Raw genomic sequence first — 27,288 nt, 5'->3', positions numbered from 1 at the left:
GGGGAACAGAAGCCGGGCCCCGTTCTAAGCTTGGTGCCCGGGACACTGTGGACGGCATCTATCTGAGGCATAGGAACTTGCCTACATTAGATGGGGCCTTACTTCTGACCCAGAAATAGGGCGGTTTCCTATGGTTCTGATGAACATTTAATAAAAATGAACTCCACATCTCAGACGCAAGCTCAGGGCCATGTTCTCTGTCTCATCTGTCAGCCAGTTACTGCCCTGTTGTACCCCGCTTAGGCCTGTGGGACCAGCCGTTAACGTGTGCATCTGCCCTGTCAGTGCCGGGTCCCTGCCGTCGGGGCCTACGATGGTCTGACTTGTGTCCCCTTCAAAATTCGTAAGTGGAAGCCCCTGACCCCCAGAACCTCAGGATGGGACTTTTGGAGATGGGGCCTTTAAAGAGACGATTAAAGTAAAATGAGGTTCGGGTGGCCCTAATCTAGCATGACTGGTGTCCATATAATAAGAGGAGATTAGGACACAGACACCCACAGAGGGGAGACCACATGAGGATGCGGGGAGAAGATGGCCGTCCTCACACCGAGGAGAGAGGCCTCAGAGGACTCCAGCCCTGCCGACACCATCTCCACCCCTCAGACTGGGACGCTGTGACAGCAGCCCTAGCAGGTGACACAGGACTCCCGCCACCCACCCACGTCACTCCATTTCTCTGGATACCTGGTAGCTGGGAGCCCACAGTGGTCTCCGTGGCGTGTGGAGGTGGTGTCTGTCCCCTAGTGGTGGTGGTCATGGCTGTGGTGGTCCTGTTGGCAGGTTGGCTGGTCACCCTGCTGGTGGCCCAGGGGGTGGGTCTGCTGGCCACGACCCCCAGGACCGTGAGGCCAGCCGTCGTCCTGGCAGGGTGACTGCTGGTGGGCGTCCTCGTGGTGGACGGCGGGGGCGTGGAGAGGGAGTGGGAGGACATGATGGCGAGGATCCAGCCCTTCAGCCGGGTGATGCGGGTGTACACGCCTGGCTTCTTGGCCTGAGCACAGCCGATGCCCCAGCTCACAATCCCTGCCAGATAGAACACGCCAGGCGTCTCCTCACAGGCCAGGGGTCCCCCAGAGTCACCCTGAAAAGGAAGGACAGAGGGCCACTGACCATACCGGCACCCTCTCTGCAGAGGCACCGCCAGGCGCTCCCGTGCTGCCACGAGTGGGAGAAACAACTCAGCAGAGCTGGACACGCACAGGACCTCAGCAGGACGGGCCTCACGCCCGCGTGGGGCTGTGAGACCTTGTGTGACCTTGAGCAAGTCACCTCTCTCTGAGCCAGGATTGCTCTTACTTTTGCATTGGAAACAAAACAAAACAGCAGAAAACCCTAAAGAAAAGAACTCTCCTGGGCAAGAATATACAGTGGGAAAAAGACAGTCTCTTCAGCAAGTGGTGTTGGGAAGGCAGGACAGCCGCATGTAGATCAGTGAAGTTAGAACACACCCTCACGCCATGCACAAAAATAAACTCAGAATGGCTTAAAGACTTAAATGTAAGCCGTGACACCGTAAAACACCTAGGAGAGAGCATAGGCAAAACATTCACTGACATAAATCGCGCCAATGTTTTCTTAGGTCAGTCTCCCAAGGCAATAGAAATAAAAGCAAAAATAAACAAATGGGACCTAATCAAACTTACAAGTTTTTGCAAAGCAAAAGAAACCATAAAAAAAAAAGAAAAAAAAAAAAAAGAAAAGACAACCTACGGAATGGGAGAAAATACTTGCAAGCGATGCAACCGACAAGGGCTTACTCTCCAAAATATACAAACACCTCATACAACTCAACAACAAAAAACCAAACCACCCAATCGAAAAACGGGCAGAAGATCTAAGCAGACATTTCTCTAAAGAAGACATACAGATGGCCAACAGGCACATGAAAAGATGCTCAACATCACTAATTATTACAGAAATGCAAATCGAAACTACAATGAGGTACCACCTCATGCTGAGAAAAGGGAACCCTCCTACACTGTTGGTGGGAATGTAAGTTGGTGCAGCCACTGTGGAGAACAGTGTGGAGGTTCCTTAAAAAACTACAAGTAGGGACTTCCCTGGCGGTCCAGTGGTTAGGACTCCATGCTTCCACTACAGGGGGCATGGGTTCGATCCCTGGTCGGGGAACTAAGATCCCGCATGCTGTGCGGCGCAGCCCCAAAAAAACTAAAAATAGAGTTGCCATATGATCCATCAATCTCACTCCTGGGCATATATCTGGAAAAGACAAAAAATTTAATTCAGGGCTTCCCTGGTGGCGCAGTGGTTGAGAGTCCACCTGCCGATGCAGGGGACACGGGTTCGTGCCCCGGTCCGGGAAGATCCCACATGCCGCGGAGCGGCTGGGCCCGTGAGCCATGGCCGCTGAGCCTGCACGTCCGGAGCCTATGCTCCGCAACGGGAGAGGCCACAACAGTGAGAGGCCCGCGTACCGCAAAAAAAAAAAAAAAAAAAAAAAAATTAATTCGAAACGATATATGCCCCCCAACATTCACAGCAGCACTATTTACAGTAGCCAAGACATGGAAGCAACCTAAATGTCCATCAACAGATGAATGGACAAAGAAGATGTGGTACATTTATACAATGGAATATTACTCAGCCATAAAAAAGAATGAAATAATGCCATTTGCAAAAACATGGATGGACCTAGAGATTACCATACTAAGCAAAGTAAGTCAGAAAGAGAACGACAAATACCATATGATATCACTTACATGTAGAATCTAAAATATGACACAAATTAACTTATTTGTGAAACAGAAACAGAAGAGAACAGACCTGTGGTTGCCAAAGGGGAAGGGGAGGGGGGAGGGGAAATTAGGAGTTTGGGATTAACAGATACACGCTAACTATATATAAAATAGATAACAAGGCTTTACTGTATAGCACAAGGAACTATATTCAATATCTTGAAATAAACTAATGGAAAAGAATATATATATGTATATATGTGTATACATACAGACGTATAACTGAGTCACTTTGCTGTACACCAGAAACTAACACAACATTGTAAGTAAACTATACTTCAGTAAAATAAAAAAACTTTAAAGCATGATGTGCTGTAGGTTTCCATTATATGTCTATCATAGGGTTAGAATTTTTTAATTTTTTAATTAAAAATGTTGTTAAAAAACTATCAGATGCTTTTTTCTGTGATTTTGACAATTATCCTGTTTCTCCCCTTCAGTGTACTAATGCAATGAATAGCATTAATGGATTGTCTTGTGTGGAGCCAAACTTTTTATGACATCAACTCACTTTGGTTGTGATGTGTTTCCCTTATAACACATACCCTGCTGGCTTGAATTTGCTAATGTTTTATTAAGGGTTTTTTCATCTATGCTTCTAAGTAAGACTGGCCTGTGCATTTCCTTTTTAAAATTTTTTTTTCTTTTTTTTTTTGCCATGTCACGCGGCTTGTGGGATCTTAGTTCCCCAACCAGGGATTGAACCCAGGCTACGGCAGTGAAAGCGCCAAGCCTGACCGCTGGACCGCCAGGGAGCTCCCTGAATTTCTTCACCTCTGTGTTTCTCTGGCCTTGATAGCAGGGTTCAGCTAGCTTCTTTTTATGTTCTGGAGCTGATTTGTTTCCCCTTAAAAATGGGTCAGCCACGTGTCAAGTGTGACAGGGTGGTCATATACGTACTCACGTATGATTAGCTTTTCTTCAGCTAACATATACGAGACAGCTTTTAAAATCAGTGTGTATATATCTTGTGTAGATCTACCACATACTTGAAAACTGCTGCCTCGTCTTCTGTTTGGACGTATCACGATCTCTCTAAACCGGGTCCCTCCTGGACTCACCTGGCAGGAGTCAACCTTGCCCTCCAGGAACCCCGCACAGATCATCCTGTCCGTGAGTGAGAAGTTGTAGAGGGCGCTGCATGCCTTCTGGTCTATGATGCCCACGGATGCCCGCTGCAGGAGGTCAGGCTTGGTGGCTGCCAGGACAAGGAGACCACCCCCGAGGGCCACTTACACGGGGACCACTGTTCAGTAGCCGGCTTCACTCTGACCACAACCCCAGAGGGAGGCGCCATCCCCGTCCTACAGGCCAAGGCCCGGAGGCCCACGGCCTTGCAGGGATGTAAAGTCACCCTAGAATCTCACCACTGTCCCTGAGCGGATTCCCTAGCACCTTGGGTGACCTGCAAGGGGGCTACTGTGAGGTCTCAAAGGGAAGCACAAGGGTCCCCAAACCTTTTCCATAAAGGGCCACAGAGTAAATATGTTCTGCTCTACAGGCCAGACAGCCTGTTGGGACCACGCAGCTCTGCTTTTGTAGCAGGAAAGCCGCCCGGGGCTGTCAGTGAGTGAGTGGGCATGGCTGCATGCCAATAAAACTTTATTTATAAAAAGCAGCCGCACTGGTCCCACGGGCCGGAGTTTGCGACCCCGAGTTAGTGGAGAGGTGAGTGGTCTGCGGGCGGTGGGACCAGAGCCCCGGGCGGGGTGGGGGGCGGAGGCTCACCGTTTCCCTCCTGCGTGTTGCCCCATCCAGAGATCACGCACTTGCGGCCCACGGGGAACTTCTGGATGGCCAGGGGCAGGCAGACAGGCTGCACGTACTTGTTGAAGACCAGGGGCCTGGCCAGCTCCAGCACGGCCACGTCGAAGTCCAGGATGCTGGGATTGTACTGGGGGTGCAGCACCGCCCGCCTGAGCCCCATCTTCACGGGGCTCCCGCCGACGCCCGAGAGGGACGCGGTGCCCAGGTGGGCCCGCACCAGCTCCACCTTTGTGCTGCCGGGAAGGGGCCGCTCAGACTCCCTGCTGCCCCCCGGGCACCGGGCAGAGCTGCGGGACCGAGGCCCCGGGGAGGGCACCACAAGACCGTGGGCAAGGCAGGGAGCCCCCCCGGGCCTCATTTCCTTCTGGGACAAGAAGGCATGAGAGACCCCCACGGCTTTGTGACAATCAGAGGTCAATGCCACCTGCCCTTGAGTGGAGGGGAGGAGCCTGCCCCCCAACTCGGCCCCTCTGTGTCCCTCACAGACCAGCTCGACAGGATCCTCCCAGAAGCCACTCCCCAGAGCCCCCTACTTCTTCACGCTGCCCCCCATCCGCCCCCTACCCCGCACCCCGCAGCTGGACGTGACCCTGGCCACGTGCTGGGTCGTAAGTGGTCTCTGCATGCACGGGGATTTGATGGTGGGGGGACCCGGTGATGACGGGGGAGCCGAGGGGGCCTTACTGGTTGAAGCAGTGGGCGGCAGACAGCAGCCAGCGGTCCCCCACCACGGTGGCTCCACAGAAGTGCCGGGAACCCTCCTTCAGGCTGACCTGCCAGGGCACCTCCCCGGAGGCGGCCCCGAGCCCGCCCACGATCCGGGTGGGCTTCTCCAGCGCCGGCCTGGCCCCGCACTCTGCGGGGACGAGACAGGAGGGCCCGCGCATCTCAGCCCGCTCGGCGGGCGGCGGGACCACCCTGGTTCCAGAGGGGCCTCGGGACACAGGGCACAGCCTCCGGGCTCTGGCTGGGCCGGGGCACAACCATCCCGTCACACACATGAAGAAATCGAGGCTTAAAGGAGCCCTAAGGTCTCAAGTACAAGTACGCCGCCCAGCTGGGGGGATATGGGCGAAAAAGAAGATAAAATCACAGCAGCCCTGTTCCCACCAGTGAAAATCACAGCAGCCCTGTCCCCACCAGTGTCAGCACGGCAGACACAGGCCACAGCCCGGGCGGCTCTGGACAAAGGCAGAGTCGGGCTGTTACGGGCTTGGGGGCAGGGTGGGTGCAGGCGACTTTAAATGAGGCACAGTTAAACAACTACACTCCAATAAAAAATTAAAAAATAATAATAAAATAGGGAAAAAATGAAAAGAAGTTAATTTGATACTCATTTCCATAGGCAAAAACAATATAATATCACAATTTTTTCATTTTTGTTACATATAACTTTTTCTATATTATGTGTTGTGCGATGTTTATTCGATTGTATGCACGTGTGTGTACCCCTGTGTACGTGTGTCTTTAGCAATATATCTTTGGCCAGGTACACAGTACTTTGGAAAACTGGTATGTACTCAACATAAATCATGTATTCTTTCTAATGGGAGTGTACTTTACTATTCTTTCCTACTCTTTATTTTTCAATATTTAATAAAGATGGGAAGCACATCTTAATTGACTTTGTATACCACTGTCTGTCAGAATTTCACGTTATTAATTACAATATAAGTCTTGAATTGTTAAATGATTGAGTAGGAGCAACCAAGAATAAAAGAGATTTTTGTGTTAAAAAACAAAAAAAGAGGCAGAGTTTCGACTGGCTTTGAGCCTCGCAGGTCTGTGGGACCACAAAGGCGGATCAGTGTCAGATCCGGGCAGTGACTGGACCTGGGTCCTCGGAAACCACAAAGTCGAGACAGGTGAAGTGTGCTTCGTGTGGGTGCTCGTGTCTGCGGTGACCCCAGGTCAGTCGCTCTCCCACCCTGGCCCCATCGTCACGGTCACTGGCCTCTTGCTGACCCTTCGGGATATTCTGAGTACACCCTCCTCCAGGCCGGCAGTAGGTGTCATCAGGCAGTAAATGTGAAAATAGCCTTTGCCTGGGCATTTGACAGACATCACTAATCAATCACCTAGCTCTTCCCCACAGACAGCTTCGGAAAGCCAGTACCAATCCACCCAACCCCGCACGGAGCGGACACCCACTTCTGCTGTCTCCCCAGAAAGTACCTTGTGGCTTAGATGCAGTGGCTGCGTCGAGAGGCACGGCGCTGGGGGCCAGCGTGGGCCTGGTGGGTGTGTTGACCGCCGGGCTCTGTGGGCTGGTGGGCCAGGCGGTGCTGGGGATGGCCGGGGCAGGAGCCGCCGTGGGGGCCAGAGGCTTGCTTGCAGCGGCAATGGCCTCCAGGATCCAGTCACGCAGCCTGGTCACTCGGGCGTACACCCCCGGACGCCGGGCTTCTGCACAGCCGATTCCCCAGCTCACGATGCCGGCCAGGAAGAACCTTCCGGAGGGCTCCTCGCAGACCAGGGGGCCCCCCGAGTCGCCCTGGGAGACAAAGGCACACCCTCAGGAGGGGTCGGGGCTCCGTGGCTGCAGCCGGTCCCAATCCCAGAGCCACAGGGTCAGAGAAGGAGCCCTGGTTGGGGGCCTTCTCCCCACAGCCTCACGGAGCACATGTGGGCTGATACCTCACATCTCGGAACCTCAGACTCCTCTTCTAAAAAAAATAAAATAGGACAGTTGGGCTATGAGATCTCTAAGACCTCTTTCAGTTCTACCACTGGCAGTTAAAAACCCAACCCAAATAAACAGTATCCCCTCCTCTCCTTAGCCCAGCAGACCCTGGGTAATGTCACCAGTGGCTTAGGAACCTCCAGTCATCATGCGGCGTCCTCCTGCAGGGCCGCATCTGCCCTCACTCATCCTGTCTTGCTATCCTTTGCCTTCTCCTCACACCCAGCTCACCGCGACTCTTTCATCCTTAAACACAAGCGCTCTCTCACTATTTCCCGCTGTTTTCTCCAGCTTCTGGCTCTGATGTGGCACCCTGAGCGCATGTAGCAGCCGCTCCCCACCCACCAGGCCTTAGAAAGGAGAGCAAAGATATAAATTAAAAAGGAAATCCACAGCCATGTGACAAACCAAGCAGAGGAAATTTAGGTGGTGGACCAGCAACAGAAGGCTCCCCCTTGCGGGGAGAGGGGAACCTCGGGCGGAAACCTGGGGGCCTTTCCCAGCCACTTCAGGGGCTGGCAAGGCGTCGTCAGGGGCCTCTGGCTTCTTTCCCAGGCACCGGGCTCACCTGGCAGGAATCCACCTTCCCATCCAGGTAGCCGGCACACAGCATCCTGTCGGTGAGCGAGTGGCCATACAGGCTGGCGCACAGGGCCTGGTCCAGCAGCTCCACGGTGGCTTTCTGCAGCATCTCCGGCTTGACCACTGCCCGGCATGGGGAGAGACAAGCAGGGTGAGCACTCCAGGACCCTGGCAGCCACCCCGAGCCAGGAGGCTGAGCTTCCGTTTCCCCAGCTGCGGTGGAGCTGCTGCAGCCCCAGATCAGAAATGAGCCAGGTCCATCAATGCCCACTGACCACCGTCTCGGCCTGGACAGCTAAGTGGCAAGACTAGGCTCCTCCCCTCCCCTCCCCAAACCTGCCCGCCCTGAGCTCCCCCTTACCTGCTGGAATCTTTTCTTAGTCCAGCCGTAGCCCCATCTTGGCTAAACATTAAATCAGATTACGTAACCTTTTCCTCAAATGCTCCAGGGTGTCCCCCCCCCACCCGCCCAGCTCAATCCAAATACCCAAGCTTGGACCACCTACCCTGGCACCCCAGGCCCTTTGCACATGCCGTTCTGGCTGCCTAGAATGCTTGTCCCTGCAGAATCTGTCCGCCTTCCTCCTCTCATCTCCTATTTTAAATTGCAGCCCCCCCCCAACCCCGGCCTTATTTTTCTCCATTCTGTACATCACCATTTGCCACTTATCTTGTTCATTATCTACTGCCCCCTGGAATTGTTCTGTCTGGGTATGATAGCCACTGCCCACATGAGGCTATTTAAATGCAGATGGAAATTCATTACAATGACATGAAATGTAAAACTCAGTTTCTTGGTAGCGCTAGCCCGTGTCACAGGGCTGCTGGCCCCCGTTGTGGATGGCACAGATGTGGCTCATGTCCACCACTGAGGGAAGTTTTATTGGGAGGCACTGGTCTGGACTGGGGGCTCCATGTGAACAGGGGTTTCTGTCTGATTTGCTTCCTGCCCAGTCCCTGGAGTAGGAAGCCTGGTCTTAGCTGAAGTGTCACCATCTCAGGCCCTTTCCTAAAGCTGTCCCCGCCCCCAACTCATTTTTCCTACTGGTTTCCTTCCCAGCATTTATCACCATCAGGTTACAGTCGATATGAGGCAGTTCTGTTCTATAAAATGACCCAAACACTGAATCAGTGAACACTGCCCCACTGCTCCGGGGGTTACACGGGGTCAGGTTCCTGAGAGCCTCCGGTCACAGCCGATCCGTAATTACATAACCTCATGATGGTACGTGTGTTTCTGCTTAAAGACACTTCACTTAACATACACTGTTGATTTGTTACCACTGAGCTCACAGCCCACAGCGCTGTAACTCTTGCCTGAACGAAGCTCATCTAACCCACGTACTTTCTGCCCATTAGGCACATCCCAGCCCTCCTGCACTTAGGACGCTAGCCAGCACTTCAGCTCTACGCTTGGGGCCTGTTTAGATTTTGTGAAACCTGCCACAAAAAGCACAAAAATGCAGAAAAAAAAAGTGGCAGTAAATAGACCACGAAAAGGACACTGGTTTCCAGTCTGAGCTGAACCAAGAGGCAGGGTATTGCCCAGCTCCACCTCAGCTGGGAACGACTCAAATTGCACAACAGGGAACAATCACAGATTCCCCCACGAGCATCCACTTGGGGAGACAAATGAATTTTAGCGAGTAGGTGAATTCGCAAATACAGAATCCGCGGCTAATGAGGCCGGACTGTGTGTTGCTTGCTTGGCTGGGCTTTGCTGGCTGCCTGGAGAGGCTGCGGGCGGTATGGTGCTTACGGAAATCCTCCTTGAGGTAGCCCCAGCCCGAGATCAGACACTTCTTCCGGGGCGGGAAGACGTGCACGGCGGCTGGGAGGCACACGGGCTGCACATGCCTGCTGAAGGGCAGGGGGCCACCCAGCTCGAGCACCGCCACGTCGAAGTCGGCCGTGTCAGAGTTGTAGAAGGGGTGCGTGATGATCCGGGCCACTCGGGCCCGCACCGTGCTGGCCTCCGAGCCGCTGAGGTAGGTGCTGCCCGCGTAAGCCACCCACTCGGTGGGGTCTTGGAATCTGCAGGGCAGACAAACCCCCGCTCAGAGGCCCACTGAGGATGGGGCCGGAGGGTGAGGCACTCACCCAGCGGGCAAGTGTTAAGGAGGCGCCCCAAAACTCAGCCATCGAGACTAATAATGATATTTTCGGACTTCCCTGGTTTCGCAGTGGTTAAGAATCCGCCTGCCAATGCAGGGGACACGGGTTCGAGCCCTGGGCCGGGAAGATCCCACGTGCCGCGGAGCAACTAAGCCCGTGCACCACAACTACCGAAGCCTGCGCGCCTAGAGCACGTGCTCCGCAACAAGAGAAGCCACCGCGCTGAGAAGCCGCGCACCACAACGAAGAGTAGCCCCCGCTCGCCGCAACTAGAGAAAGCCTGAGCGCAGCAACAAAGACCCAATGCAGCAAATAAGAATAATATTTTCATGCAACATTGTCAAAAATCAGAATGATTGCCAAAAAAAAAAAAAAAAAACCCAACAAAACTAGCACGAATTATCAATATTTTAAACAAAGACAGGATCCAACATGGCTGGGATTAGGGTGAGGCGAGTGAGGCCTTGAATACGGACTGGCTACTAGATAACACTGCGTGGCTGTTTTTAATTTTCTGGGGTGTGATAGTGGTATGTGGGTGTGTGAGAGACTCTTTTGTCTATGTGCACAAATGCATGCGGGAGATTCGGAGGCCGTGTGTCATGATGTTCTCTACTTAATTTCAAATGGTTTGGCGAAGATATATATGTATGAATGTGTGTGTGAATAATTACAGATGCAGATAGATGGAGAGAGTGGGAGAAAAAACGAATACAGTGAAATAGTAATAACTTTTGAAATCAGATACTGGCATATGGGTGTTTGTCGTCCTATGTTTTCATCTTTTCTACTTAAATATATTCATAATAAAATATTAAGAGAAACGAAATTTAAAACGACAAAAAAGCAACTCTTCTTGCCCTGAATGTCACTGCTTATGTGACCTGTGTCCACCAGACCGTCATTTCCTGGGGCAGGTTTCCCTGGGATTCCCAGCAGGCTGTTCCATTAGTGACCCTGGGGCAATTCGTAGGTAATGGTTTCCCAGGGGAGCCCATGCTTCCTGTTGCCCTGTCCTGTCCCCGAGGACTCCTCAGATGGAAATAACCAAATAGCAATGCCTGGCACTGCCAGAGGCTTCCAGAACCTTCTTCCACCTTTGGTGAGCTCCATTCTGATTGGCCACTCTCATTGTTAAAGATTCTGACCATCCTCAACAACAAAAAACAACCCAGTTCAAAACTGGGCAGGGCTTCCCTGGTGGTGCGGTTGTTGAGAGTCCGCCTGCCGATGCAGGGGACACGGGTTTGTGCCCCGGTCCGGGAAGATCCCACATGCCGCAGAGCGGCTGGGCCCGTGAGCCATGGCTGCTGAGCCTACGCGTCCGGAGCCTGTGCTCTGCAACGGGAGAAACCACAGCGGTGAGAGGCCCGCGTACTGCAAAAAAAAAAAAAAAAAGCTGGGCAAAGGGACTTCCCTGGTGGCGCAGTGGTGAAGAATCCACCTGCCAATGCAGGGGACAGGGGTTCGAGCCCTGGTCCAGGAAGATCCCACATGCCGCGGAGCAACTAAGCCCGTGTGCCACAACTACTGAGCCTGTGTTCTAGAGCCTGCGAGCCACAACTACTGAAGCCCGTGCGCCACAACTACTGAAGCCTGCGTGCTCTAGGACCTGCGTGCCGCAACTACTGAGCCCGCGTGCTGCAACTACTGAAGGCCACACGCCTAGAACTTGTGCTCCGTAACAAGAGAAGCCACTGCAATGAGAAGCCTGTGCACTGCAACAAAGAGTAGCCCCCGCTCGCCACACCTAGAGAAAGCCTGCACACAGCAACGAAGACACAACACAGCCAAACAAACAAACAAAAAAACTGGGCATTGCTCCCAAGAAGATGGAGCAATGTCACACAAATGTCACACAAATGGCCAATAAGCACATGAAAAGACGCTCAACATCACTAATCATTAGGGAAACGCAAATCAAAGCCACAGTGAGACATTACTGCACACCCATTAGGATGGCTATTAAAAACAAACAAAGTGACAAGTAATGGCCAGGATGTGGAGAGACTGGGAGATCGGCCAAGATGGCGGAGTAGAAAGACCCTGAGCTCACCTCCTCTCAGGAGCACACCCAAATCACAACTACCTGCAGAACCACCATCGATGAAAAAGACTGGAACCTACCAGAAAAGATCTTCTCCAACCGAAGACAGAGAGAAGGAACCGCAACAAAATGAGAAGGAAGGGCGGACTCACGATATGATCAAACCCCGTGGCCCCCGGTGGGGGACCCACGGACTGGAGGAGAATCACGTTGCAGAGGTTTTCCCACAGGAGTGAGAGTTCTGAGCCCCACGTCAGGCTCCCCAGCCTGGGGGTCCAGCACTAGGAAGAGGGTCCCCCAGAGCATTGGGCTTCGGAGGCCCACAGAGCTAGTCGCAGGAGCCCCACAGGACTGGGGGAAATAGAGGCTTCACTCCTAAAGGACACACAGAGAATCCCACGTGCACTGGGACCCGGGGCAGAAGCAGTCATCTGATAGAAGCCTGGACCAAACCTACCTGCTGCTCTCGGAGGGTCTCCTGGGGAGGCAAGGCGCGGGCGGCCATGGGTCGCCCTGGGGACGTAATGTTGGCGGCCGCCATGTTGGTTCTTTATTGCGGAGACCCGGGCCCACCCCCAATAGCCCACAGGCGCTAGTGCTGGGACGCCCCAGGCCAATCAACTAACTGGGCGGGGACACAGCCCCACCCATCAGCAGACAGGCTGCCTTAGAGCCCCCCTGAGCCCACAGCTGCCCCTAGACACAGCCCTGCCCACCAGAGGGCCAAGACCCAGCTCCGCCCACACCAGATGCCAGAAAACCATGATCCCGCATTGAAGGCCAGACCCTAGCCCTGCCCACCAGTAAGCCAAGGCCACCTCTGGGACGCTCCAGAACCCATACCCAACTGTAGCCGAAACCCGCCCCTTCCCCCCCCCGACCACCACCACCAATGCTCTGAAACGAGCTCTGGGATCCCTGGGCCCTGCAGGCAGACCCCAGGAACCAGCTCTGCCTGCCAGGAGTCGGGCACTAACCCCAGGCCCCCTAGGATCCCACTACCGGCCACCTCGTGACCAAGCCCCACTAAACCGCAGCCAGCAGCGTCCACATAAGACGTGGCCTGGCAGCCAACCAAGCCTAGCAGACCGCCCACACAGTCAGCCTGCGACGACAGAAGGACCCACGCAGCCCTCTTAGAGGGAACCCCTAGAGCATGGAGCTTGGGTGATGAGCGGGGAGTGCACTGCGGGGATGCATAGGACGTGTCCTCCAGAAGCCACTTCTCCAAGGTTGAGAAACAACGAACCTACCATACACATAAAAATACAAACGGCAACTCAGACAAAATGAGGTGACAGAGGAACACGTTCCAGACAAAGGAACAAGATAAACCCCCAGGAGAAGAACTAAGTGAGGTAGAGAGAGGCAACCTACCTGAGAGAGAGTTCAGGGTAGTGATCGCAAAGACGATCATAGAACTCAGGAGAGGAGCGGATGCACGGAGTAAGAAGTGAGACATTTTAAACAAAGAGAAAACATAAAGAACCACCAAACAGAGATGAAGAATACGATAACTGAAATGAAACACACAGCAGAAGGAATCAAAAGGAGACTAAATGAGGCAGAAGAACAGATCGGTGAGCTGGAAGACAGAGCAGTGGAAATCACTGCCCCCCAAATAAAAAAGAAAAAAAGAATGAAAAGGAATGAGGACAGTTTAACAGACACTAGGACAACATCCATCATGCTACTATTCACATTATAGGGGTCCCAGAAGGAGAAGACAGAGAGAAAGGGCCTGAGAAAATATCTGAAGAGATAACAGCGGAAGACCTCCCTGACTTGGGAAAGGAAACAGCCAGCCAAGTCCAGGAAGCACAGAGGGTCCCATACGGGATAACCCCAAATAGTAACAAACCAAGACACATCATAATCAAAAAGACAAAAGTTAGAGAGAGAATATGAAAAGCAGCAAGGGAGCAGGAACAAATAACATACAAGGGAACTCCTGTAAGACTATCGGCTGACTTTTCAGCAGAAACTTTGCAGGCCAGAAGGGAGTGGCATGATGTAATTAAAGTGATGAAAGGGAAAAGCCTACAACCAAGAATACTCTACGCAGCAAGGCTCTCATTCAGATTTTTTTTTTTTTTTCCGGTACGCGGGCCTCTCACTGTTGTGGCCTCTCCCGTTGCGGAGCACAGGCTCCGGACGCGCAGGCTCAGCGGCCATGGCTCACGGGCCCAGCCGCTCCGCGGCACGTGGGATCTTCCCGGACCGGGGCACGAGCTCGCGTCCCCTGCATCGGCAGGCGGACTCTCAACCACTGCGCCACCAGGGAAGCCCTGTCTCATTCAGATTTGATGGAGAGATCAAAAGCTTTACAGACAAGCAAAAGCTAAAAGAACTCAGCACCACCAAACCAGCTTTACAATAAATGTCAAAGGAACTTCTCAAGGATGTGGAGAAATTGGAACCCTTGTGCACTGCTGGTGGGAATGGAAAATGGGGCAGCTGCTGTGGAAAACGGGATGGTGTTTCCTCAAAAGGGTAAACACAGAATCACCATGTGACCCAGCAATTCCACCTCTGAGTTTATACCCAAAGCAATTGAAAGTAGTGACTCAGACACCTGCACACCCATGTTCACAGCAGCATTATTCACAATAGCCAAAAGGTGGACACAACCCAAGTGTCCGTCGACGGATGGAAGAATAAACACATGTCCATCCAGACACTGGAATAGTATCTGGCCATGAAAGGGAAAGAAGCAGTGACACACAATGCAACGTGGATGAACCTTGAAAACAGGTTAAGTGAAGTCAGTCACAAAAGGACAAGTACTGTCTGATTCGACTCACAGGAGGTCCCTGGGGGAGTCAGATCCACAGAGACAGGAAGTAGACGGTGGGGCCAGGGGCTGGGGGAGGGGCTGGGGAGTCGGTTTACAAGGGATAGAGTTTCAGTTTGGGAGGATGAGAAAGTTCTGGAGATGATGTTGGGGATGGTTGCCCAACAATGGGAATGTACTTCATACCAGTGAGCTGTGCACTTAAAAATGGTAAATTTATGTTATATATATTTTGCCACAATTTTAAAAAATTAATGCATTCAGATTTAACAAAAAGAAAAGAGAGGGAGGGACTTCCCTGGTGGTCCAGTGGTTAAGAATCTGCCTTCCAATGCAGGGGACATGGGTTCAATCCCTGGTCAGGGAACTAAGATCCCACATGCCACGGGGCAACTAAACCCACGCGCCACATCTAGACAGCCTGCACGCCGCAACGAAGAGCCCGCGCTCCGCAACCAAAGTTCCCACGTGCCGCAACTAAGACCCGACACAGCCAAATAAATAAATAAATAAATAAATAAATATCTTTTAAAAAGAAGAGGGAAGGAAGGAAGGAGGGAGAGAGGGAGGAAGGGAGGGAGGGAGGAAGGAAGGAAGGAAGGAAGGAAGGAAATAAGTTCCAAGGGGCTCTGAAGACACCCAGGAAAGGTGGCATTCCCAGAGTGGAAGGTAGGTGGGATACAGGGGTGGGGTGGGCTCTGAGCCCTCAGGGACGTGCACTCACTCATTGAAGCAGTGGGCAGCAGACACGAGCCACCTGGCGCCAATGACGGCGGCCCCACAGAAGTGTTCGTTGTTTTCTCGGAGGCTGACTTGCCAAGGGAACTCCCCCGGGGATGCCTCCACACCGCCCACAATCCTGCCGGCTGTCCTCCAGCCAGGCTGCAATCCACAGTCTGCAAGACAGAGATCACTATCCAGGACCCCCAAGAAGGCAGGAGTGTGGCCACGTTCCTGGCACGTCTGTCTGCAGTCTGTTGTCCCCATGGCCACCGCATTCAAAGAATGCCAAAGATGCCAGCAAACCACCAGAAGCTGGGAGACCACATGGAACAGATCCTCCCTCACGGCCTCAGAAGGAACCGACCCTGCGGACACCTTGATCTCGGACTTCTAGCCTCCAGAGCTGGGAGAGCATACATTTCTGTTGTTTAATCCACTCAGCCTGAGGTCCTGTGATTCAGCACCTCTAGGACAATCATACCCTAAAGTTAGCTATATGGATGCTACGTACCTATGTGACCAACCCCCAACACAAACCCTGGACACCAAGCCTTGGGTGAGCTCCCCTGGTTGGAAGTACTTTGAGTGTGTTATCACATATGGTGCTGGGAGAATGAGTTAAGCGCTGTCCACATGACTCCACCGGGAGAGGATAACTGGAAGCTTGCTTGAGCTTGGTCTCTCCTGGACTTTGCACCTTTTGCTTTGCTGATTTTCATCTGTATCCTTTCACTGTAATAAGCCATAACTACGCATATAACAGCTTTACTGAGTTCTGTGACTCCTTCTCGTGAATCACTGAATCTGAAGGAGTCTTGGGGACCCCCCGACCACACCTGTCAATTTCAATCAACCTCTATATCATCCTCCGCAGCCAGGTACCAGACGCTATGAATGTCTCCCTCACCGTGTATTTTGCAAGTTCCAAAATCTTTATATGTCCATCTTTTCATAGGATGCCGTGTCTCTCTGTTTAGTCTACTTTTATGTCCTTCAGCAATGGTTTGTAATTCTAGATAATTATTACTATATAGAGGACACAAGTTTATTTTATTTTGTGTTGCTATTAATCAAGACTATGATCTTTTCCATTATATCTTCTAACCTGTTATTAATTGTATAAAGCAAAACAAGAGCTTCCTTTATGTGTATTTATCTTATCTTCCCCTTATTGTTGAACTGTCTTATTTTTCTGATATCCTTTCAGTTAATTTATTGATTCATTTAGAGAATCAGATTCAAATTATGATAGTTTTCCTTCTTCCTTTCCAACATTTAAACCACTGTTCTCACCTTACTGCATGGACTAGCATTGCTAGAAAAACGTTGACTACTCTTACAGCATTTCAATTGTAATTTTCCCTTGCTCAAATCCTTTTGGTGACTCCCCACTACCTATAGGACAGACCCCTAGTTCCTGGCATTCAAGGCTTCCCACGGTTTGACCTGATTTTTTTCTCCTTCTCACCCGAGGCTCTCCACTCCACACACCTCAAGGTCTCCCTTCTCTGCTTGCCGCTCAGGTTTCCTGTCATAGCACAGGTGCCCACTCCCTTTCTCTGCCCTACTCCAGTGAATGCCGGGACCACGTGTCTGTGTGTGATGGGCACAGTGGGCCAGAGAGCCAGCACTTGAACCTGGAAAGAGGACATAGCCCAGAAAACAGGCCAGACAGGCAGACTGACCACAGTGGGCCTCATCGGAGCCATCAGAGCAGTCCGCCGTGTCATCACACTCCGGGTTCACCTTTGTCACACACTGGCTGTTCCCGCAGGAAAAGGCATTCCCTGGACAGTGACCTGAGGGCAGACAAGAACCGCGTTCCTGACCTCACTCCATCTCTCCCGCCTGCTCTCCACGCGGAAACTCTAGAGCGTGGAAGGCATCTCTTCTCTGCTTCCTTTTCTCTGAATGTTTCTGAAATAATTTTCTCAGAATTAGTACAGAGATGTAACACATGAGAATGCTAGTCAGCACCGGGGCCAGGGCTATGGAACCTAAGCGTATGTGTTGCATGTATGTACTTTTACGTTTCTATCAGCCACGTTTTATTTATTTATTAATTTATTTTAATTAATTTATTTTTTGGCTGCGTTAGGTCTTCCTTGCTGCGTGCGGGCTTTCTCTAGTTGCGGCGAGAGGGCGCTAATCTTTGTTGTGGTGTGTGTGCTTCTCATTGTGGTGGCTTCTCTTGTTGCGGAGCACGGGCTCTAGGCACGTGGGCTTCAGTAGTTGCGGCACGCGGGCTCAGTAGTTGTGGCTCATGGGCTCTAGAGCGCAGGCTCAGTAGTTGTGGCACACGGGCTTAGTTGCTCCGCGGCATGTGGGATCTTCCCGGACCAGGGATCGAACCTGTGTCCCCTACATTGGCAGGCGGATTCTTCACCACTGCACCACTGGGGAAGTCCCACCATGTTTTTAAAAAGTAAGAAATAGGGGGACTTTCCTGGTGGCTCAGTGGATAAGACTCTGAGCTCCTAGTGCAGGGGACCCACGTTAAATCCCTGGTCAGGGAACTAGGTCCCACATGCATGCCACAACTAAGAGTTCACAAGCCACAACTAAGGAGCCAGTGAGCCGCAATTAGGGAGCTCACGTGCCGCAACTAAGGAGCCGGCAAGCCACAACTAACGAGCCTGCCTGCTGCAACTAGGACCTGGTGCAACGAAATAAATAAAGAATTTTTTTTTTAAAGTAAGAAATAGGTGAAATTAATTTTTAAAATTGTAATAAAGTACACATAACATAAAATTTGCCACTGAAGTGTAGGTTCACATTTGGGCCCATTATCTGTGGGGGCTGTCCTGGGCACTGTGGGATGTTGAGAAGCACCCCGGCCCCACTCACTGAATGCCAAGAGCAGCCCCCATCGTGACAACCACAGATGTCCCCAGACATCACCCTGTGTCCCCTGGGGGGGCAGGATCACCCCTAGTTGGGAACCACTGATCACCCCTACAGATACATAAAATGTATCTGTAGATGTGTCATGAGCCGTCTGGGAGGAAAGTCACCAAAATAGTAAAAGCAATGAGATTCCAGGTGATATCTACTCTTTTTTCTTTTTTTTCCCCCAAATTGTTTTTTGTCTTTTCTTTTAATAACAACTTTCCATCACTTAAAAACAAAACAAAAACAATAATGCCTCCTCTTAATCATGCTTGGCTCTGAATAATTCAAAGTGCCTCACTTTTAAATTGTCTGCTCACACAGATATACATTCTTTTTCCTATTCTTTTCCATTATGGTTTATCACAGGATATTGAATATAATTCCCTGTGCTATACAGTAGGACCTTGTTGTTTATCCATCCTATATGTAATAATTTGCATCTGCTAATCCCAAACTCCCAATCCTTCCCTCCCCCACCCCCCTCCCCCTTGGCAACCACAAGTCTATTCTCTACGTCTGTGAATCTGTTTATGTTTTGTAGATAGGTTCTTTTGTGTCATATTTTAGATTTCACATATAAGTGATACTTGTCTTTCTCTGACTCACTTCATTTAGTATAATAATCTCTAGGTCCATCCATGTTGCTTTCAATGGCATTATTTCATCCTTTTTTATGGCTGAGTAGTATTCCAATGTACACATATATACCACATCTTCTTTATCCATTCAACAAAACATACCTGATTTTAAGTCTCTTTCTGTCAGCAGCTCTTTCTGGCTTCCTGCGGCAAAACGGAGAAGAGATATAAGCTCATTTAGCAAGCACTGAGGTTCTCTGACAACATCGTATTGCAAAGCAGTGGTCTGCGCTGTCCACCTGGGATCCACTTAAATTCTGACTTAAATCAGCAAAGATGAAATCAGATGAAATATTCCATTCCTCACGATAAGAGCTCAACAGCCGCGTGGGGCAGGTGGCTGCCAGAGTGGATGGCACCGACCCAAAACACTTCCATCCCCTCAGAAAGCTCTCTTAGTGCTGGCGAGGTTACTGAGACTCACTGAGTGTGTCGGGAGTGGTGGAGAGGGGACTGTAAATGTCCTGCAGGGCAAGGTCAAGGCAACAATTTTAAAATCTGAGCAGTCTGACCTCATGCCTGGTTCTCAAATCACAACGCACAGCAATCTTAGAATTTTAGAGCATAACATTTACCCTTATTTCTATACCAGGGGCCAGGAGCCAAATCCGGCCCACCACTTGTTTTTGTAAATAAAGTTTTATTGATACACAGTGGTGTCCGTTTGTTTATATAGTGTCTTTGCTGCTTTTGTGCTATAATAGCTGAGTTGAGCCATCTGGACAGAGACCCAATGGGTGGCAAAGATGAAAATATTTATAGGTTGCCGCCCCCTGGTCTAGACCATAGAGGGTAAAGCAATGGGTATATGTTTCCTTGTCACCACGGGGGCGATTATGGAAAACCTCGAGTTTAATGCGACTTTCACTTGGCTCTCCTTCCCCAGCATGTCCCTCCAGCCCCTCCCAACGTCGCCCTGTCTCTGGGGCCACTCGCCTGTGAGCTGGGCGGACACGATGGTGCCATAGGGGGCCAGGGGGATGCCGCGGCCCTGCAGCCTCTCTCGGAGTCCCCGCTGCAGCAGCTCCTCCTCCAGGCCCAGGCTCGGTGTCCACAGGGCCGGCTGCATAAAGTGCAGCCGAAAACGCACCAGGATGCTGGCGTTGCCCGCCCTGCGGGGAGGACACTGGCCCTTGAGAGGGAGGGCGCCTCTTGGCTGGAATCTTCTGCAGTCTCTCAGGCAACCGCCAAGCTTCCTCCACCTCCAAGGAGGCCCCAACTCACCAGTAACTGAGCACTGTGCAGCCCACACAGCTGGCCTCCAACTCTGTCTCCCGAAAGCTGCTGACAAACTACAACAGAAACAACCGTGGCAAATGTGAGACTCTGCGGAGACTCCTGGGGGGGACAGCTGGGAAGGGGGTGGAAAAGCATCTCCTCTTCAACTCCATGTGTGCGGCCAACTCACAGAACTAAGAGACAGGACAGGCATCTCGAAGTCGTGCCTATGAAAATATAGCTCCGCCAACAGATGATGGAGAAACCCCACGTGGTCCCTCCACACACGAGAGCATCACTCAGCCATGAAAAGAGGTGAAGTCCTGACACTCCTACAACGTGGACGGACCCTGCGAACACGATGCTCAGTGAGAGAAGCCAGACACAGAATGACACACAGGGTGTGATTCCATTGATGGGAAACGTCCAGAACAGGCAGATCCGTAGACACGGAGCGTGGGTTCCTGCTTGTCAGGGGCTGCGGGAGAGGGGGAGGGGGTGACTGCTGATGAGGGTGGGGTTTCCTTTTTGGGTGATGGAAGGTTCTGGAATTAGAGGTGATGGTTGCACAGCTCTGTGAATGTACTAAATGCCACTGAATCAGTCACTTTAAAAGTGGATAATTTTAGGGAATTCCCTGGTGGTCCAGTGGTTAGGACTCGGCGCTTTCACTGCCGGGGGCCCGGGTTCAATCCCAGGTTGAGAAACTAAGATCCCACAAGCTACACAGCGTGGCCAAAAGAAAAAAATAATAATAAAGAAAAGGATAATTTTATGTTTTATGTGAATTTTACATTAAAAAAAACCTCTGTGGCTGAGCCCACTTTGTGCAAGCAGATGCTATCAGGAAGGTCCTTGTCCCTCATGTGCTGTTAGGGTGACCACTGTCCGCGTCTCCTAGGATTGTCTCGGTTTGGGCACCGAAGGGCCCACATCTCTCCCCTCGGCAGCTCACGTCACCCACACGTAGGGTGACCATGTAACCCCGTTCATCTGCTCTCCCAATGTAGTCACTGACAGCGTCCCTGTCCCCTGGCAGAATGTCCTGCTTAGGTGCTAAATCCCATGGTCACCATCCTCGCTCCCTAAACACACGTGATGCACAGTCACGCCCGTTCATCCGCTCATCTAAGACACCCTCAATCCAATTTGCTTCTCTGAACCGCACCCTCTGAGTCCACATCCCCATAGCCCACACCCAGACCTGCACTGTCCTGTAGAACATTCCACAAATTTCCAAAATGTTCTGCACCTGTCTCACCCCATATGGCAGCCGCCGGCCGTATGTAGAAACTGAGCATTTGAAATGTGGCTGGTGCCACAGAGGAACTGCTTTTCACATTTTGTTCAATTTTAATGAATTCACGCTTCAATTTCAAAACGGATACTTGATTCAGTCACTGGAAAATTCTTAAGTATATCTGGAGCATCTTGGGTCTGTAAACGTTACAAATTCTAAGTAGGGATGGAGTTTTCCCAGTGGAAGCTCAGTATCCACCCTGAGATGTGAGTGTAAAGGACACACCAGGTTTGGGGGACTTCCCTGGTGACGCAGTGGTTAAGAATCCACCTGCCAATGCAGGGGACACGGGTTCAACAGCTACTGAAGCCCGCGCGCCTAGAGCCGGTGCTCTGAAACGAGAAGCCACCGCAATGAGAAGCCCACACACTGCAACTAGAGAAAGCCCGCTTGCAGCAACAAAGATACAACGCAGCCAAAAAATAAATAAACTTAAAAAAAAAAGACACACCAGGGTTGGAAGCCTCAATACAAAGGAAAGAATGTAAAATATCTCATTAATACCTGCTTTATAAAGGTTGATGACATGTTGAAATGATAACATTTTGGATATTCTGGGTTAAATAAAATGTATTATTAAAAATAATCTTACCTGATTCTTTTTACTTTTTTTTTTTTAAAAAGTGGCTACCAGAAAATGTTAAATTACACATGGGGCTTCTGTTACATTTCTACTGGACCTTGCTGCTTTAAGATACGGGATTGAGATTAGCAATACGGCCCATGTGCTGAATTAGAATCACTGGCTGTTTTTGCAAAGATCACGGACAAGAATGGTTTTTACATTTTTAAATGTAAAAAAAAACAAAAGAAAAATATTTCACGGTGCATGAAAATGGTATGAAATGCAAATTTCAGTGTTCATAAATAAAGGTTTATTGGCACACGGCCACACCCACTCATCCACGTCATCTATGGCGGCTTTCAGGCTACAACACAAGGCCCAGCAGTCAAGACAGACTCTCTGGCCCCCAAAAGCCAAAAATATGGACCATCTGGCCCTATTACGGGGAAAGTTTGCTGACTCCTGGTCTAGACGATGGTGACTCCTAACTGTCCCCCTGCTTCTCTCACATCTTGTCACACATTTAAAATGAATCCTTACCTAGTCACCTTTCTCTTTCCCTTAGGATAAAATTTTAAACTATGTTTTAAAAGTCACCTACCATAAAAACTCACCTTCTACAAGTGTACAATTAGATGGGTTTTAGTATATTCACAGAGTTGTACAACCTCATCACAATTCTAAAACATTCTCATGACCCCAAAAGAAGCCCCATTCCCATCAGCAGTCACCCCCATCCTCTCCCCAGCCCCTGACAACGAGGAACCCACTGTCTGTGTCTGGCTCTGCCTGTTCTGGACGTTTCCCATCAGTGGAGTCACACCCTGTGTGTCCTTCTGTGTCTGGCTTCTCTCACTGAGCATCATGTTCTCAAGGTCCGTCCACGTTGTAGCGAGTGTCAGGGCTTCACCCCTTCTCATGACTGAGTGATGCTCCCACGTGTGGAGGGACCACAGTTGTTTTATCCATCGTCTGTCGATGGACATGTGGGTTGCTTTCACTTTGGGGCCATTATGAATCACGCTGCCATGAACACTCGTGTACAAGTTTCTGTGTGGACTCACGGTTTTGTTTTTCTGGGGCAGACACTCAGGAGCAGAATTGCTGGGTCAGATAGTAACTCCATTTTTAACGTTTGGAGAAACTGCCAGACGGTTTTCCACAGTGGCTGCCCCTTTTCATATTCCCACCAGCCGCATAGGAGGGTTCTGATTTCTCTACCGAAATGCAGTTTACAACCTTTCAACGTGGCCTATGGATCCTGCAGCAGTCAGTTCCCATCGAATGCTACCCTCCCCTGCATTCTGGAATGCATCAGCCCCTGCCCTCTTCACCCCATGGGGCCCCCTCCCTACCTCAGAGGCTGCCTGGGCCTCCCATTGCTCTGCTGCCTCAGTCAGAGCCCCTGGCCTCCCACGTGGCCCCCCCCGGCTCCCAGAACCCTCACCAGCGTTTCCAGAGTGGGCGTCAGCGTGCGGTAATAGTCTGAGGTCTCCTGCTGCAAGCTGGGGGCAAACCGGATCCCTCGCAGCTCGGCTGTGTGCTCCACGTTGACACCCTGTGTAGAGAGGGAGGCTGCGGACAAGACCAGGGCCCCGTGAGAGCGCCCACCTGCAGGGGCAGGGCTCAGTCAAGCCGGCCTCTGAGGCCCCCCATCACCCTGGGGTGGTCACCCCCAAAAAACGGGGGGTGGGCTGACTTCCCGGGGGTTGAGTGATTATTAACAGTGCTCCCTTATCAGCTCTCACCCATCACCCACCCAAAGGCCCCCAGGTACCCAAAGCCCCAGGCATCCCCAGGTTTCCCTAAGGGGAGGACTGGATCCTAGCCAAAAATGGCTGAAATGGCCTCAGAAGGAAGATCTTCCCTCCACTCTGGGACAATTCCCACCTCCTCCCTGGGAAGGGGCACCAAATACCCCAGGGGCACAGCCAGGGGTGCCAGGACCCTCGAACCCCGGCCCATGACACCACCCTCTGAATAATAGTTTCCAACGGTTGTCAAAAGTACACAACAGCAAAGAAGAACCGTCATACAATGTTGTAAAGAATACAACCCTACGTGATACATGAAGACACGTGTTTCTAACTGTCGAAAACATGTGAGACTGGCAAAGGGGTCCAGTCAAAAATGATCATAATTACAAAATTAAAAGACTAGAAGTAGGGAGTTCCCTGTGGTCTAGTGTTTAGGACTCAGCGCTTTCCCTGCTGGGGCCTGGGTCCAATCCCCGGTCGGGGAACTAAGATCCCACAATCCATGTGGTATGGCCAGAAAAAAAGCAAAAAACTTGAAAAAAGTTTTTTAAATTAAGAAATAGAAGCAGCAGCCACCTACACTGTGAAAGCTGGCTCCCAGCTCTATTTATTTGAATGAATATTCAACCAGCTCGATATTTAGATATTTGTTTATTCAATAGATAGAGAGTCTAAAGTAATTCTAAAATTGGTGTGTTTCCTCATGCAAGGAACTAAAAAGAAAGAAAACAAGAACCCTGCTGTGTAGACCCATGTGCTTATGTTCTGGGCCCCAAATAAGCCTCACACTTTCCCTCTGAAATAACCATGGGCTCCCAGGCAACTGGAGAAACAGCCCAGCAAGGGCCCGTGTAAAATTTTATACTTCCAAATAAAATTTTGAGCTGTCTGGGAAGGGGACAAATTTGAATTGTAATTTAAAAATTGTTTTTAAATTTTAAGTGTTTCTTAGAGCCTTCCTCAGTTTCAGAGGTCCTGCTGGAGATTCTATCTACCTGTTATCCCAAAATGTAGCTGTGCTTCTAGACTGGAGGTGTGCAACTGTCCCCTGTCTCTCCGTGGCGTGAGGACACATGGACACACGAACACACGGCCACCCCCCACCCACCAACAGAGCCCAATTTTCATGCATTTCACCCCACAGCCACTAGAGGGCCTCTGTCAGCCGTGCCAGCCTCTGACTTATTCCAGATATTCACAAATATATGTATTTAAATATATTATATATATCTTAAATATATATATATATATATATTTTTTTTTTTGCGGTACACGGGCCTCCCACTGTTGTGGCCTCTCCCGTTGCAGAGCACAGGCTCCGGATGCGCAGGCTCAGCGGCCATGGCTCACGGGCCTAGCCTCTCCGCAGCATGTGGGATCTTCCCGGACCGGGGCACGAACCCGTGTCCCCTGCATCGGCAGGCGGACTCTCAACCACTGCGCCACCAGGGAAGCCCCTTAAATATATTTTTAAAAATACATTTTAAATATATATATTTAAAAAATACACATCCCACATTGGATTACCAACTTATTATTTTGCCATATGACAGCATTTTCCCCCAAAACTGCCAGTTACCATGAGCATGTCAAGGACGAAAGGAGACCTTTACATTCCCACACAGAACTAGCAAGCTCATCTCAGCGGGAGCCCGGTCCAGAGGAGGGCTGCCCAGCAGAACTTCCCCTGATGACGGAAGGTTCTAGATCTGAGTATCCCCTGCAGGAGCCACGAACTACTCGTGAAATGTGGCTGATGGGGACGGAGGAACTGGACTTTACCTGTTATTTAATTTAAGCTGACTCAGTCTGAACAGCGCTGTGGCTCAGGGCTACCACGTCGAGGTGTGGGGCAGCCCTGGAATTCTATGCAGGCGGCAGGGCTCTGTGGACCCTTCCACTGACATAAAAAGACCTTCCTTTGTGTGTTTTTATAACTGCAGCCTCGCAGCATTCACCACAGGTCATCATTTCGTATGTTTCATTGTAAATAATACGAATGTACGTACATTAGAAGCAAACGTGAAGTGGGAGCCACTTTTGACTGTGGGAGGTGGGAAAGTCAACGACTGCTCACTTATACTTTGGGGGACTTTTCAAATTTCTCAAGGTTTTTATTTTATTTTTTCTTTTTATTTATTTATTTTTTTTGCGGTACGCGGGCCTCTCACTGTTGTGGCCTCTCCTGCTGTGGAGCACAGGCTCCGGACGTGCAGGCTCAGTGGCCACGGCTCCCGGGCCCAGCCGCTCCGCGGCATGTGGGATCTTCCCAGACCGGGGCACGAACCCGTGTCCCCTGCATCGGCAGGTGGACTCTCAACCACTGCGCCACCAGGGAAGCCCAAGGTTTTTATTTTTATAAATTTATTTATTTATTATTTTTATTTTTGGTTGCGTTGGGTCTTCGTTGCTGTGCGCGGGCTTTCTCTAGTTGCGGCAAGCGGGGGCTACTTTTTTTTTTGCAGTGTGTGGGCTTCTCATTGCGGTGGCTTCTCTTGTTGCAGAGCAAGGGCTCTAGGCAGGTGGGCTTCAATTGTTGTGGCGCGTGGGCTCAGTAATTGCGGCGCATGGGCTTAGTTGCTCCGTGGCATGTGGGATCTTCCTGGGCCAGGGCTCGAACCCACGTCCCCTGCATTGACAGGCGGATTCTTAACCACTGTGCCATCAGGGAAGCCCCTCTCAAGGGTTTTTTAAAAGTTCATTTCCCTACTGGTCTCCATTTCACCCCGGTTGTGAATCTTCATTAAGCAACTAAGACCCAGCGCAACCAAATAAAAAATAAATAAATATTAAAAAAAACAAAATCAAACACATGGTATTAAAAAAAATAAAGAATCCCACTGGTGGGAAACCTGAAATTTGCAGGTATTGCCTCGACACCCAGGCACCCACCGCCTAGCCCAGGACTAAGCGCAGCCACACTCAGAACCCGGTCCCATCGCCTTGCTGTTGGGTGGCCTCTGTGTACTGCAATGCTCAGCCCTTTGCTCTGGGACACTTTTGAGCCACTCCCAGGCATCTTAGTGCAAGCTGCCTGCCGTGTGGACCCGTGCAAGTCTGTGGCCACTCACCCACAAGGACTCCCAGGGTGACCATGACGATGCTGGTGGCCACCATGGCCGAGAGGGCTGCCCGGCAGCATGCGGCGTCTGTAGGCTGGATGTCCTTGGTTGCCCTGGGCACCAGCTGTAAGTCACCGGCGGTGGGCTCCATGGCTCCCAGACGTGGGGACGGCAACCTGGAAGCCAGCAGAAAACAGAGAGAAAAAGGAGGTCAGAGCTGGGGGCGTTTCTCTTTCCCTAAGCAAGGGTCTTCCTTGTGCAGACGTGACAGCCATCAACAGCGCCCTAGGCGTCGGGGGCTCGACACAAAACATAAAAACGGATTCAACATGATTGCTGGCTGGGCTGGCACACGCGGGATCCCCACGGGGCCCTTGCTGGGAAGAGCG

At 51.0% G+C, this 27,288-nt stretch overlaps 1 protein-coding gene across 1 annotated transcript in view; it reads right to left on the bottom strand.

Annotated features, from left to right (window-relative positions):
* TMPRSS9 (transmembrane serine protease 9) overlaps positions 1-27,050 on the bottom strand; it is a gene marked incomplete at its 5' end in the record, with an annotated part of 30,916 nt that extends 3,866 nt beyond the window's left edge. The window contains 14 exons of the mRNA XM_079915954.1: positions 685-1,081; positions 3,818-3,954; positions 4,485-4,756; positions 5,208-5,379; positions 6,699-7,017; positions 7,775-7,911; positions 9,548-9,822; positions 15,469-15,640; positions 17,153-17,266; positions 19,100-19,137; positions 19,930-20,109; positions 20,222-20,289; positions 23,528-23,655; positions 26,909-27,050. Of these exons, the coding sequence (XP_079772080.1) occupies positions 685-1,081; positions 3,818-3,954; positions 4,485-4,756; positions 5,208-5,379; positions 6,699-7,017; positions 7,775-7,911; positions 9,548-9,822; positions 15,469-15,640; positions 17,153-17,266; positions 19,100-19,137; positions 19,930-20,109; positions 20,222-20,289; positions 23,528-23,655; positions 26,909-27,050 (2,551 nt within the window). The remainder of the gene's footprint in view (positions 1-684; positions 1,082-3,817; positions 3,955-4,484; positions 4,757-5,207; positions 5,380-6,698; positions 7,018-7,774; positions 7,912-9,547; positions 9,823-15,468; positions 15,641-17,152; positions 17,267-19,099; positions 19,138-19,929; positions 20,110-20,221; positions 20,290-23,527; positions 23,656-26,908) is intronic.
* Positions 27,051-27,288: the final 238 nt, after the last annotated feature.

This window comes from Stenella coeruleoalba (genome assembly GCF_951394435.1).
Source record: "Stenella coeruleoalba genome assembly, chromosome: 3".
In the NCBI taxonomy this organism is placed as follows: Eukaryota; Metazoa; Chordata; class Mammalia; order Artiodactyla; family Delphinidae; genus Stenella; species Stenella coeruleoalba.
The sequence above is the reverse complement of the archived record's forward strand: the minus strand, read 5'-3'. Positions and strand labels throughout refer to the sequence as shown.